The sequence below is a fragment of the Eutrigla gurnardus genome (genome assembly GCF_963514095.1).
Source record: "Eutrigla gurnardus genome assembly, chromosome: 23".
Taxonomy (NCBI): domain Eukaryota; kingdom Metazoa; phylum Chordata; class Actinopteri; order Perciformes; family Triglidae; genus Eutrigla; species Eutrigla gurnardus.
Window position 1 is genome coordinate 5787483 of NC_139934.1, and position 12520 is coordinate 5800002.

At 43.0% G+C, this 12520-nt stretch overlaps 3 protein-coding genes across 3 annotated transcripts in view; 1 reads left to right on the forward strand and 2 right to left on the reverse strand.

Moving 5' to 3' along the window:
* The first annotated feature begins 1012 nt into the window (after positions 1-1012).
* ankrd53 (ankyrin repeat domain 53) lies at positions 1013-4733 on the forward strand. Its single transcript, XM_084003345.1, has 6 exons — positions 1013-1133; positions 1371-1464; positions 2005-2204; positions 2509-2673; positions 2752-2872; positions 3039-4733. Exons 1-6 carry the CDS (start codon positions 1084-1086, stop codon positions 3594-3596), a joined length of 1188 nt encoding a protein of 395 aa, XP_083859471.1. The 5' UTR covers positions 1013-1083; the 3' UTR covers positions 3597-4733.
* A 152-nt stretch (positions 4734-4885) lies between these two features.
* Positions 4886-9098, reverse strand: tex261 (testis expressed 261). The gene is made up of 6 exons (XM_084003346.1): positions 8895-9098; positions 6809-6888; positions 6553-6706; positions 6386-6453; positions 6172-6274; positions 4886-5665 (listed from the first exon to the last, which is right to left on the reverse strand). Exons 1-6 carry the CDS (start codon positions 8962-8964, stop codon positions 5550-5552), a joined length of 591 nt encoding a protein of 196 aa, XP_083859472.1. The 5' UTR covers positions 8965-9098; the 3' UTR covers positions 4886-5549.
* Positions 9099-9216: 118 nt separating this feature from the next.
* The window catches only part of shtn2 (shootin 2), a 9806-nt gene continuing 6502 nt past the window's right edge, over positions 9217-12520 (reverse strand). Inside the window, exons 11-17 of the mRNA XM_084003344.1 lie at positions 12352-12481; positions 12212-12270; positions 12031-12131; positions 11928-11948; positions 11800-11853; positions 11594-11729; positions 9217-11095 (exon numbers count right to left, since the gene is read on the reverse strand). Coding sequence (XP_083859470.1) covers positions 10926-11095; positions 11594-11729; positions 11800-11853; positions 11928-11948; positions 12031-12131; positions 12212-12270; positions 12352-12481 — 671 coding nt within the window. The 3' untranslated portion in view covers positions 9217-10925. The remainder of the gene's footprint in view (positions 11096-11593; positions 11730-11799; positions 11854-11927; positions 11949-12030; positions 12132-12211; positions 12271-12351; positions 12482-12520) is intronic.

Sequence of the window (12520 nt, forward strand, 5' to 3'; positions counted from 1 at the left end):
GCCCATCGACCCCTCGGCGCCACAGAGACATGGAGAACATGGCGGTTCCAATTCACATCAGCATCACGCGTGGCGGACGGGGAGTCCGGTGTGCAGAGAGGAACAAACCGGCAACGTGAGGCAATTTGGAACGGATCGATCTGCTTTACTCAGGCCCGAGTGTGAGCTGCCAATCCTAATGCACTGTCGATACAAACACACACCGGGGATGGAGGAGGAGAGAGCTGTGGACTGGATGGGAGGCTGGGAGTATCCATTTCTGTCGTGCCTGGAGTCACTCATCTGGTCGTGTCTGTCACAAGCAATTACATTGACTCGGACCCAACAGGTGTTATTGAATACAGCTAACTGCAGGCTAATGAAGGCTGTATATATGAAATACCAGCATGGAGTTTTCTTTTCTGATTTGAGCATCTGCAGCCCCCTTTTGCTCAGCTATTTTCAAAATGGAGGTAGTTTGTAGCTTAAACACACTTTAGAACAACATTTAACTTACTGTTTCATTTAAATTTTTTAAAAAAGAGACAGAAAAGGCTATATTTTGGGTAGTTTAACACAATTTTACCACGTCCTACTGCTTTCATGTTTGGTAATCCGTCCTTTAATAACAAGCTAGCTGTTAGCAATTAGCTTTGTCCTGGGGGGAAAACTTCGTGCTAAATTTGATCATTTTTTCCCAGAGTTTTGGTTAATTACCGCGGCTGGTGAGCACCGAGGAGTTCAACCTCAAGTTTTCTCTTCAAACTTTCAAACTGTAGGCTGTAGAAGGTCATCTCCGTCGTTGACGTTGACCGCAGTTCTTCTATACGAACTTCTGCCAACTGCCAACAGATGACGTCATCGGAGGCAATTAGCCAATCAAATTACAGCGGGGCAGGAATCAGTTCTGGGCATGCGTAGTGTTGTTTTGCCCACACTGGCCACTTGTTTTATGCATATCATACATACACGCTGAATTATATTAATGTCTAAATGAATCAGTACCACAATAGTATTTAAAATAATAGTTTAATATCTAGTGGATAACATTTCAGTCTCGTAAATCAGAGTTCGTTTCCTGGTTACGGCGTTTCCACAGCAACCATGGAACTCAACACATCCGGAAAACGGGGACGTGGAAGATCTAAAAAATGGTAAACAACGTTAAGAATACTCTATTTTGTAGGCTCTCTGTGCTTATAGCTTTAATACGCCAGTAAACAAAGTCAAGCTAGCTACTTTGAGCGCTTTAGTTTGTTATACGGTCCATTTACGACTGTATTCACTCGCCACATCTAGTCCCTATCTTAGAAAGATGTTTCGTCATTCTCCAATCAGGTGATTGTGCCACTTGTGCCTTATTATATTAATAGCATGTTTTCATTTGGCAGGAAACTTAGCCACGGATCTCCCCCGGACGGGCAGATGTTTCCAGCTGTGGTCGTTGGGAGCCCACAGAAGCCGGATGGCAGTGCAAACAGACAGGTAGGCTCATTTACATTAGGTGAGTGTAGATCACTCCTGTGGAATAAAGAGTATAATACAGTCGGGGATGTAGTGATAGAATAAAGTAGCTCGCAAATAAATAAAGGTAAAAATACAGCATTAAAAAGTTGAGTATAAAGGGCTCAGAAGTACTCACTGAGAAGAAGAGTACTGACGTGATCCTTGATGTGTTATCCTGAAGGCCTGAAGGGGATTTAACTGTTGTCGCTGTAAATAAAAATAAAAATAAAAATCCAATTAAATGAACAAGGGAAAACACTGAACTCTAAAGTAGCTACATGCTTTCAAATAAATCAATAATTCCCTTAAAAAATGTATTTCATTTAAAGCGCTCGCTCACAAAATGGATATTTATTGAACAACCACATTACTGAATGTACTTACATTCTACATGTGCACCTTTTCATTGCTTGTCAAAGCAGAAAATACACACAGGTGTGATGGCTGCTCCACTACATTTAATTACTAAGCCATGCCATGGAAGTGTAACACACAAGTAACTTGTGTCTCATCCTCCAGGGTCTGTCAGCGCTCCACACAGCCTGTCTTCATGGCCAGCTGGCTAATGTGCGTCTCCTGGTTGAGTCCACGCAGGGAGGGATCAATAGCCGTGATCTCCAGGGTCGCCGGCCTCTTCACATGGTCCTGTCCTCCCGGAGCTCACGCAACACCTCCTCCTGCCTCTCATACCTCCTGGAGCACGGGGCCGACGTCAACCTGTATGGGCTCTACTTTGTGCATGTTTTCATTTTAGACGGCTGTGTTTTCTACTATGGGCTCATTTATAAACTCTGTCAGCTGGATCCAGTGGCTCTCAGCTGTTTCATGCTTATTCAATCACCAAAGCAAAGCGCTTTAAAAGAGAAGCTGCAAGAGTGCAAACGTAAAATTATGATGACAATGAGATGATGGTGGAAGTGTTGCAAGGGATAATTATGATGATTATGATGACACAGGAAGTGGTGGTGATGATAACAGCAACAAGCTGAGAGTTTTTAAAACATTTTTATCCGTTATTACCAGGACCACAGATTCAGGGGCGACCCCGCTGCACCTGGCCGCCTCTGAAGGCCTCCTGGACTGCACAAAGATCCTCATGCAGGCCGGAGCGGATGTGTCGGCCCAGGACAGCATGGGACACACTCCTCTGGATTCGGCCCGCATCTGTTGCCGCAGGGATGTGGCAAGGTGAGCGAGCTGAAAGAACAAAAAAAAGAATTAAGATGTTTCACTGAAAACTGACAGACTTCTGGTGTGTTTGTGCAGGTATTTGAGAAGCTGCGTGTGGCACGTAGAAAAGAAGAAAGAAATGCAGGAGAGGAAGCTCCTTCAAACTTTATACAGTGATTTTGTGGATTTTGTCAAAGTGAATAATATCAATAAGAAGGTTAGTTTGTATGTTGTGGAAAGGCATGAATAATCTCCAAACTATGAAGAAACATTCACATTTCAAAACACTGCACAAATGTATTCTTGTGATCACAATACAGTACAATAATCTTCAGCTAGTATTTTTTACTAACATATGACACTTTCTCTATGTCTATTTTTAGACACTTGTAGATGAGAAGATGCTAGAGTGGGCGGACAAAAAAGGTTTTCCTCTCCGAAAAGATTTCTCCCCCAGCGTCTTGGTGAGTCAGTACCACACCCGGTGCCTGCCATCAGATCAGATTAGTTCTGATCCAAAACATGCCACGCACCCGGTGAAGCACCAGTCCAGAGGTCCTCTGGAGGACAAGAGCACCTCCGCGAAGCAGCCTCCAGCCTCAACCTCCAGACCCTGGAGCGTCTTCACGGGCCTCCAGCCGGAGAAACCCCCCAGAGAGGCAGACGAGGTCATGTTGCAGAGGGACGGCGACAGCAAGCAGCCTCAGTACACCACCAAATGGGACGGCACATGTTGCCCCGCCCCCAACGTGCCTCTGGATGTCCTCGAGAGGGTGTTGTTCCCCGGAGCCTTCCCTTCCAGGATCGCATCCCCTCGACACTTTGAGCCTCAGAACATCGAGGAGGTCCAGCACAGGGGATACCCCCAGGGGCAGAGCACCTCCCCCTGGACAGAGGTGGCCATGCACATGGCTGAGGTGCTGGAGCCCGGACACTACTGATCGTCACTTTACTGGAAGAGCTCCAACAAGACATGAAATTAGTAGATGTTAGCAACAAATTATTAAAACAATTGTGTTGATTAATAGAGTTTTACATCCAAACTTGATGAGGGTTCCAAAGACCATGAAGCCAATAGATTAGATTTAGATTTAACAAGTCTTAATAGTTTCATATCAAATTACGTGGAAATTAACATTAAGTATTGTAATTCGAGGAATCCATTTAAGGAAAACGTCTGGCAGTTTCACACATGAAGAGTATTAACAGCAGACAAAATATCCTGCCGCCCCATGACTTCACTTCAAAGTGACAAAATTAAAAAACGCCACACGATCCAGATGCTGCTCCTGCAAAAGTGGGATGAACGGAGGGGTGAGTGAAAGGTGAGAAAACCTCGGTGAACTGGGTCACCTGTCTCAGATGGATCCCTGCACTTTCACTTCCCCCCCCCAGGGAACTGACTCGGGATACAGGTGAGGGCTTGTCAACAGCATGTGTGTAACTGTGAACTGTCAGCTAAAGGTGTGTGTGTGTGTGTGTGTGTGTGTGGCGGTTTTGTCTTTTTTCCTTTACTTCACACCTCAGTGGGGGTCAAAGTGCACACTAGCCTCATCCTGGTGCACCCACTGTGACCCAGCCACATGGGACTAGGATAACATAATGCCATCCAGCCAGGCTGTCTGGCACACACATTTATGAGTGTTCAGTGTGTAATAACAAGAAAAGCCATCGCAACGCAAATAAAATCTAAGATTGAATGAGTGAAAATAACCTGATTTAATTGGAAAAAGAGCCCATTTATTGTTGCCTTTATTTCCTTGAACACCAGTCTGTGAAAAGGACCATTTGATCTGCAGTTTACTTCAACAAAATCTTTTATTATACATTTGTGTGCACACCAGCCTACTATTAATCACGCTCTCCGTAATTGGTAAAAAGAATTTATTTCGGCCTCTTTAATAGCACTTTCATCAAACCGCTTTGAGCAGCTTTTGTCCCCGACGCGTCAGCTTACAAGAGTCATTGCACAGATTGGATCGTCTCAAGGGTTCTCACTCATCTGAAGTCAGTTTATCTCCACCGTCAATGTACAAAAAAAAACGTTAGTTATTATTACTACTTTTTAAAAACAGTCCTTAAAAGACGGGCAAGTTGCAGATTACAGCACTGGTGATTGATGACTCTGAATGACAAGAAAACAAAAGTCTATGTAGTGCATCATTTTTGTGAGATATCCATCATAGCTCACTTAAATTTAAGGGTGTTTTAGTTCTAAAATAACCGTTCCAAGTGTCCTCATTAACCCCTTCTCACTGTTGTGATGCGACATACAGAGTATTGATATAATCTCACATCTTCAGACTGCACCCTCTCATTTAAAGACATCTTTATTCTTATTTCCGGGCACCTAGTTTGCGACTTCAACATCATTTCCAGGATCGCTTCACATAAAAATCCCCACCTGGACATCAGGGTTTAAGCCAGATAGTACCTTTACCTGCAACAAATGACAACAGATTTCATCCCAAGAAGAAAATTGATGTACAAAATGTACGGGTATTTGGGGGGGTTGTTAATTTAAGACCTTGCGCACACATTTTTATACCAAAGCTTAAAAAATGGAGAAGTCCAGTATGACAATAAGAAAGCGTTGCGCTACGGGGGCAAGATCCCCACAAAGAGGTCTCTAGTAGATGTTGTTGGCAGTCAGTACAGACAGACAGATAAACAAAGACAGACGAACGTGGCCTGTGTAAACTCGTGGGCTCGCCCAGCAGGAAGCTTTGTTCTGTTCGTTGGTCCGTCCGCTTAGTGTGCTCTTCTTCCACCTTGGCCACCGTTTCGTTTTAGTCCCATCCAGAAACAAATTTCCAAAGTCCTTTCCGCTTCCCCTTAACCTCCGACACATACTCCCACTCTCACACACCCCCTGAACCCCGAGTCCGAGCTCCTCAGTACATTTTCTGTCGACTGGGCAGCACTGCCTCCTTGAGGAAAGAGAACACGAGGAGGATCCCGGACCTCTTCCCCCTCTTGCCCTTGGTGAAGTAATTAGACACCACGTCGTCTAAAAAACGGAAAGAAAGAAAGAGTTTTACTGTTGTTTCCGTGCTTAACCGACACCTGTTAGGTAGGAAATGCATCCAAATATGTAAAGGCTGGTTGTGATGTGAAAGGTATGTAAATGTAATGTGCTTGAGATAAAAATGAAATGTACTGGTCCCTCACTGAGATTAGGATTCTGTACCGACTGAGCTAGCTGGGATAATATTAGCATAAGGGCTTGTATTACACCATGCGCTGCACTTCACACGTTCCTGTTAAATGACATGGACGCAGTTTTCACTAGATCACAATGTATTTTTGACATTATAATTAAGTTGTGACATAAAGGCAAAAGGGGTCTAAGAATCTCCTTGATTCCTTGGAAAACATGACCCAGAGAACCGGATCAAAACCTACTGAACCCTTATTACTACTTACTAGTAAAGTCTTTATTTTTGATCCTAATGTAGTAATGGGGGCTGCTTCAACCGCTACCGTCCTCCAATCAAAATCAACATAAAAACTCACCTCCTTGTTGCATGGTGGATGGAAGTACATTTTCTCCCGCTGACAGTGACACAAAGAAGGCGAATGGGATCACCCACAGGCAGATGGTGAAGTACGCCAGCACCTTGATGCCAAATGAAAGATTATATAAGACAAGTAAAAGAGAAATTAGAATGGAAGAACATTTCCCCCGATTCCTAAAGAAAAAAGTATACATAATCTGAGGTAAAATTACCTCCGAGAATGGATAATACTCTTGTGCAAAGTACTGGAAGGCCATATAATGGTTCGCCACCACCAACACTGGATAGAGAGGACAAAGGAACAGAAACAATGTTGGACAAACAGGGAGAAAATACGTTCATTGACATGTTGCTAACAGATAATGTGTGTGACTCTTACCACAGGAGAGGATGAAGTTTGGGGAACTCAGCAGTATGTAAGGGAACGTTTGCAGGAGGCCAAAGTACACCAGGTTGGTGAAGAGGCCGACTCCCACCATCAACATCGGGAAGCCTTCAAAAAGATAAAGACACGCCAGCACGCCTGTCGAGAACTGGACACATGCACACGCAAACAGTGAACAACTCCATATTTTACTACGGCGTATTCTTAAAAGCATACAGAAGATGACGTCACTCTATATCCGCTTACTCACCATTATCATGTACTTTATTATTCGACTGGTGGCTACTGTGTATTCTTCTATTAGTTCTGCCAAGTAGTACAGGCCAGCAGCTGACAGAGACAGAAATAAAGCTATGAGCAACTAAACAGGAAAAGCAACAATAACAGAGGCAGGTTTCCAAACACAGATTAGATTTTTATCTGTATTTGCAGTGTGGTAGGGAGAATTTCAGAATGTGTTATGTTTATTCCCAGGATAGTGTTATCTACACAGCAGCAACGGTTTAAAACTGCTTATGATACAATACCTCAGTTTTGGTACCACCTTTGATTGAGGATTATTAACACACTTTTGTACAAATCTCTTGGTATTCTCAAAAGTTCCTATAAAACCTTTTTTATAATGAAAAATAATAATAATATATATATTTTAAAAACTGTACAAAAGATAAACTGATCAATGATTCAAGGCCAACATTCAGTACTTGACAGTTTTCTATTCTCTGCTAAATTCAAAATCTTGCTCTCGTAAGCCAAGGAGAAGCAAAAAAAAAAAAAAAAAAGAAAGACTACGGCTAAATAATATCAGTTCAGTCGGGTGAGTTAATAAAATCACATCGGCAACACAGACATGAGCCACATTTACTGAGCCCATGTGGAATGAAGGCCAAACCGAGCCAAAGAGACTGTACGTCAAAACGTGAACGCCAGGGGCTTAGAGGGTGACGGCTCACAGAGCAGAGGCTCATGGGAGAGTCTGAGAGCTTCATCACGCAACGTCAATCTGCACTTTCAAAAAAAAGGATGGAGTCGGAAGGAAAAGAGAAAGAGAGGAGAACAGCGAACTGATTTACTCTTTTGAACTTCATATTCGTCTGCTAGCAGACAGACACTCGCCATAAACATTATTCCTCCTCTCAGCATTGAATAATTCATCATCACACTGAATAAAATATGAACAGGAAATGTTTTTTGAGATCATAACCACTTAATAAGAGCATTAAATTAAAACAATTATGATTAAAACAAGGCAAAGTTGAAAAAGTGAGCATAGCAAGAATTTTATAGCGCATATGATGCCAATTAATATTCTTAACTGTGTTGATTGGGAGGTGGGATGATGCTACATTTTAACAAGGCATATTTTATTTTTTGATGTCTTTATTGATGATGCAGTGACACATGCTGGTCATCCACTAATTATTAATAAACGCTCAAGAGAATCTCACTTTCTACGAAGCCAAGTGTGCCACGTAAGTGTTAACATGGAAAGTAAACAGCTGGGAGGAATGAAACAAGTACGCGAGCCTGACGAGTGAGACTGACAGAGTTTGACGTCCACACCTGACAGCAGCAGCTGGTGTCACGTGGCCAGGTAATAAAGCGGCTACGTGGGTCGAGGCGAAGTCTTGCACAAACTCAACACACATAGCCGGTTCCGCTTCTGTAAGAGCTTCTGCAACTAACCTACAACCTATAGTGTCCAATGTAAACAAGCGACAATGATAATACTAGCATGAGTTGTACTTTCAGCTATAATGGCTAGCTGGCATTAGCTAACGGACTAATCTCATCTTAACTGCGTAGCAGACATCATGACCGAACTACCTGTATTTGCTGAGTTGTTGGACTGACTGATTACCAATACTTAGTATTGATTAAAAAAAAGGCTGAAGATGGAAACAACGCTAAATGCTAGCTCTTCTAAAGCATTAGCCGGCAGACGTGTTTCCCTGTGTATCAAGAAAACTACTTAAACAAAAGAAAGCATGTCAGAAGCAACTCGTACTACTTTATTGTATGCTGATTTAATGTCGTGACTTATAGTCTCCAAAAATGTTCGTTTTTGAAAGAAAAATACAGCATCTTGTATTCGTTGCACATAACTTCCTGTTTAGCTAGCTAGTTAGCTAAACAGGCTACCAGTACTTCACTGAGCTAACGCGCGTAACCCGTTTATATTTGAGGCAGAATTGTTGTTAATGTTACACGGATACAGTCGCCGCTTTGTAAACCGGAGCCCCGTTGACGTTAAACGGCGCAACTTGGTCCGCTAGCATTAGCGAGTGCATATTCGCTAATGCTAGCCTGGCAGTGTTTGCTCCACATGCACTTACCTATTGCTAGAGTGACGAAGGATACCTGGATGACTAGCGACAGCCAGCTGAGTAAATAAATAAACCACATCTCTCTGCATGTGAAATAACACGCACACAAAAAAAAGTTTTATGAAAACAATACAGAAAAAAAACAGCTAGCCGGTTGCTAACTAGCGCTGGAGCACCATGTAGAGGCACGGTCAAAGTTCCTGCCCCGTGTTTTCAGTGAGGGGAGGGGAGAGGTGTCTTGTTTGGGCTGCAGCGCCATCTGTGGCTGGGAGGAGAAGTGCAGTAGCCTGACAAATGCTGTTTGTGGTGAGAAATAAATGGTAAATGCCTGCATTTTTTTTTTACTTTTATATATTTTATTAACAGTTTTCCTTTCATTTACATCATGATGAAAAGCTCTGCTTCCTGAGCCACAGCCACCCCAAATTTACAGTCAAGTATACCAAGTCAAAAGATGCAATATTAATTAAAATTCACTGTCAAAATGATAACAATTTGACACCCTATCATAATTTATATTATAATGTCATTATAGTGTCTTGGTAACTCAGGTAATTCCAAATTAATATGTCATTTTTTCTTTTTTGCTGGCAACATTTCCATATTTCATGTAAACATTTTTACATTGTTGTGTGACACTGGCAGGGAAATAACTGTTGCATCCCCACAGCTTACCTTGACTAATCATCTGAAAGGAACAACACTGTTGCCTCGAATGCCGAGTGACGTCGTTTGTGCTTGCCATGTAAAACAGCTTCCAAAACTTAATACATTTTTGTTTCAGGAATACTCGTAGATACAAACATAGATACATGCTTCCTTTCCTCTGTTCATCGACCTACGAAACTAGTTTAGGGCCACCATTTTAATGTAGAAATGACTTTCAAGATGCACCGTTTGGGTGTTGATGCCAAAGTTCACTCAGTATCACTTCGTTCTGAGTCATTATCCTTGAATAAACAGGAGAGTATCAGTTTCAGAACCTCCCGCCTTGTTTCATTACCTGTATGTTTGCTCTCTCTCTCACACACACACACACACACACACACACACACACACACACACACACACACACACACACACACACACACACACACACACACACACACACACACACACACACACACAGTGGCTTTCACGTGCATTGATTCAATAACACTGAGGGGCCAGAATACATCACCGCATCCCAAAAGCTCACACCTTTGAGATCGAGGAGGAAAACAATAAAAAATGGATGCTGCAGAGTGAAGAGGCAGACCTTGAGCAAGAAGACCTAAATAAAGTAAATATATAATGTGAAACAGTGTGAGGACACTAAAACGGTGTCGGAGTCAAAGGTGAGAATAATTTCATCTTTTCAAATGCTTTTAACAACGGCCGGCAGAGAGAGACGGTGTGGTGTGAGGGTGTGGCGTCTGCGTTCATTCATGCATGCACGCACGCATATCTATACAGTATCCGTGTGGAGGTGAGAAAACAAAAGGCGACCCGCCGCATTTAAAGATACTTTCAGGGGGGGGAAGCGTCCAGATCAGCTGAGGGCTCTTATCTCAACGACACCTCTGGGCTCCGGGTGTGAGGGCTTTAATGTGCCGAAATAAATGGCAGCCTCCATCCTTCTGCTGGACCGAGCTTTAAGAGGCAGACACCTCGGGAGAGATCAGAGTATTCATATAATAAAGTGTTTTTTTTTTTTAATGGCTCCGGCTATTTTTCATTTATATTCTGAAGCATATAAAAAAAAAAAATCCTTCAACTTGCACTTAGATCAGCTGAAGCCCTAAAAGGAACAGTGTGGGACATTAAACACGGCTCAATGAGCTTCCTTTGACACGCAACAAGTACTGGCTGTTTGCAAGCAGGTTGAATGGCATTTTCTTTGTTTTTCTTATTTTTTACACATACTAGAAGGACAAAACAATCATTAAGAACTTGTTTCTGGCAATATTCAATGAGAACTCAAAAGAGGCCTTTAGGAAATCGCTGAGATTAAATATAAAAAAAAAAGTACTGCAGGTTTTACTCATTAAACTCAGTTTTTCAGACCCTTTTTTCGTTTTCTTGGCTGACGATCAGCGCCGAGGCTCTGATGCGAGAGTCCCTCTTCTCCCTGTTCTGTTTCAGCCTCCGGAGGACAGGGGCGCTGCCGCTGGCGTCCGCCCAGGGGACGTCTCCCGCTGCTGGGACACATTGTGGACCTGGTTGAGGGTCTGACCAAAAAGAGATTACCTCAGGGTGAGCACAAAAACCAGACAATGAGAGCTGAAAGGATGTGCTATAAAAGCTGACCGCAGGATACGTTGAAGCGCTTTGTTCTGGTTATAAATATTTCAGAGGCGGAGGCACTCTTCTGCGTGCCGATCAAACGGCGAGACTGGAAGTGATCTGATGGTTACTTTTCACTCCCATCTTTCCCTTTTAATACATTTAACTCATCGCTATATGACTATTCAAACGCTCCACATCAATCAAAGAAATACACAAATAATGAAGATAAAAGACGGAAAGAAACTGATGAGGAAGTTGTATAATTATTAAAAGAATATTGCTGAACATCTGACTATAAATCTCAGTTTTTCAACCCATGATTTCTAGCCTCATGAATAACTTTAGCTATATTGCTCTCCTAAAAAGACCCAAAAGACTAAACCATATCAACCCGTTCAACAATATGAAGGACAAAGAGAACACAGAGGAGGACAGCGTACCCCGTGTTTGCTCCTGGTCCTCCCCCATCGCTCTCCTCCTCCTCTGGAGCACCTGCAGGAGCTCCACCCCCCCGACATGGCGGCCCGGTCCCCGCCTGGTCGGCGCTCTGCGGAGGTGCTGGCGCTTCGCGTTGTCCTGGGGGTGAAGAAAGGTTAAAGACGTGCTCCGAAAGTCACTGTTCATCACTCCGGTGAGTTACATTTACCAGCATTCCTTTCAACTCCAGGATGGCTGATTTTCTGTTTTCACTGCCCTGGTCCTGCAAGGAGAAGATGTCAAAGCTGCTTTATCATAAAAAAGACAGATAAATAAACAGGTATGAGGATGACTGACCTTCCATGAGCTGTCATCCTCCTGTGAGCAGATAAGTCAGAATGTTTTTTTATTAATTACTTATAGTTTTTATACAAGCTCCAAATTAATCAAATGTGTCCACCTGTATTCTCTTGATGGGCCTCAGGACGATGCCTTTCTTTATTCTCTCCATCATTTCATCCACCGCCCTCGTCTGCATGTCCGACAGCGGGGCGGCTTCTTCTTGCACATCAGAGATGGATGAAATATTTTTTTAAACTCATTTAATCAAATTAAAATTGAATGAAAGTGGGGAGACTCACTGTTTTGATCGGCTTTGACGGCTTTTTCTTTCCTCCTGTTCTTCAGGAAATCACGTGAACTTGGCACAGGGAGTGAAAGGAAAGGCTGTCATTGGGATGTAATAATCTCTGATACAGACGATTAAGTGACTTTAACATACTTGGTGACAATGCAAGGGGGAGGAAGAGGAGGAGGAGGTGGAGGAGGAGGAGGAGGAGGAGGAGGAGTGACTTTCTTCTCTGGTTCATTAGTTCCATCCTCCCGTTTCTGTGTATCTTGTAACTGTTTCACTACAAAAGAGCAGACAGTAAAACATTTCCTCCATCATC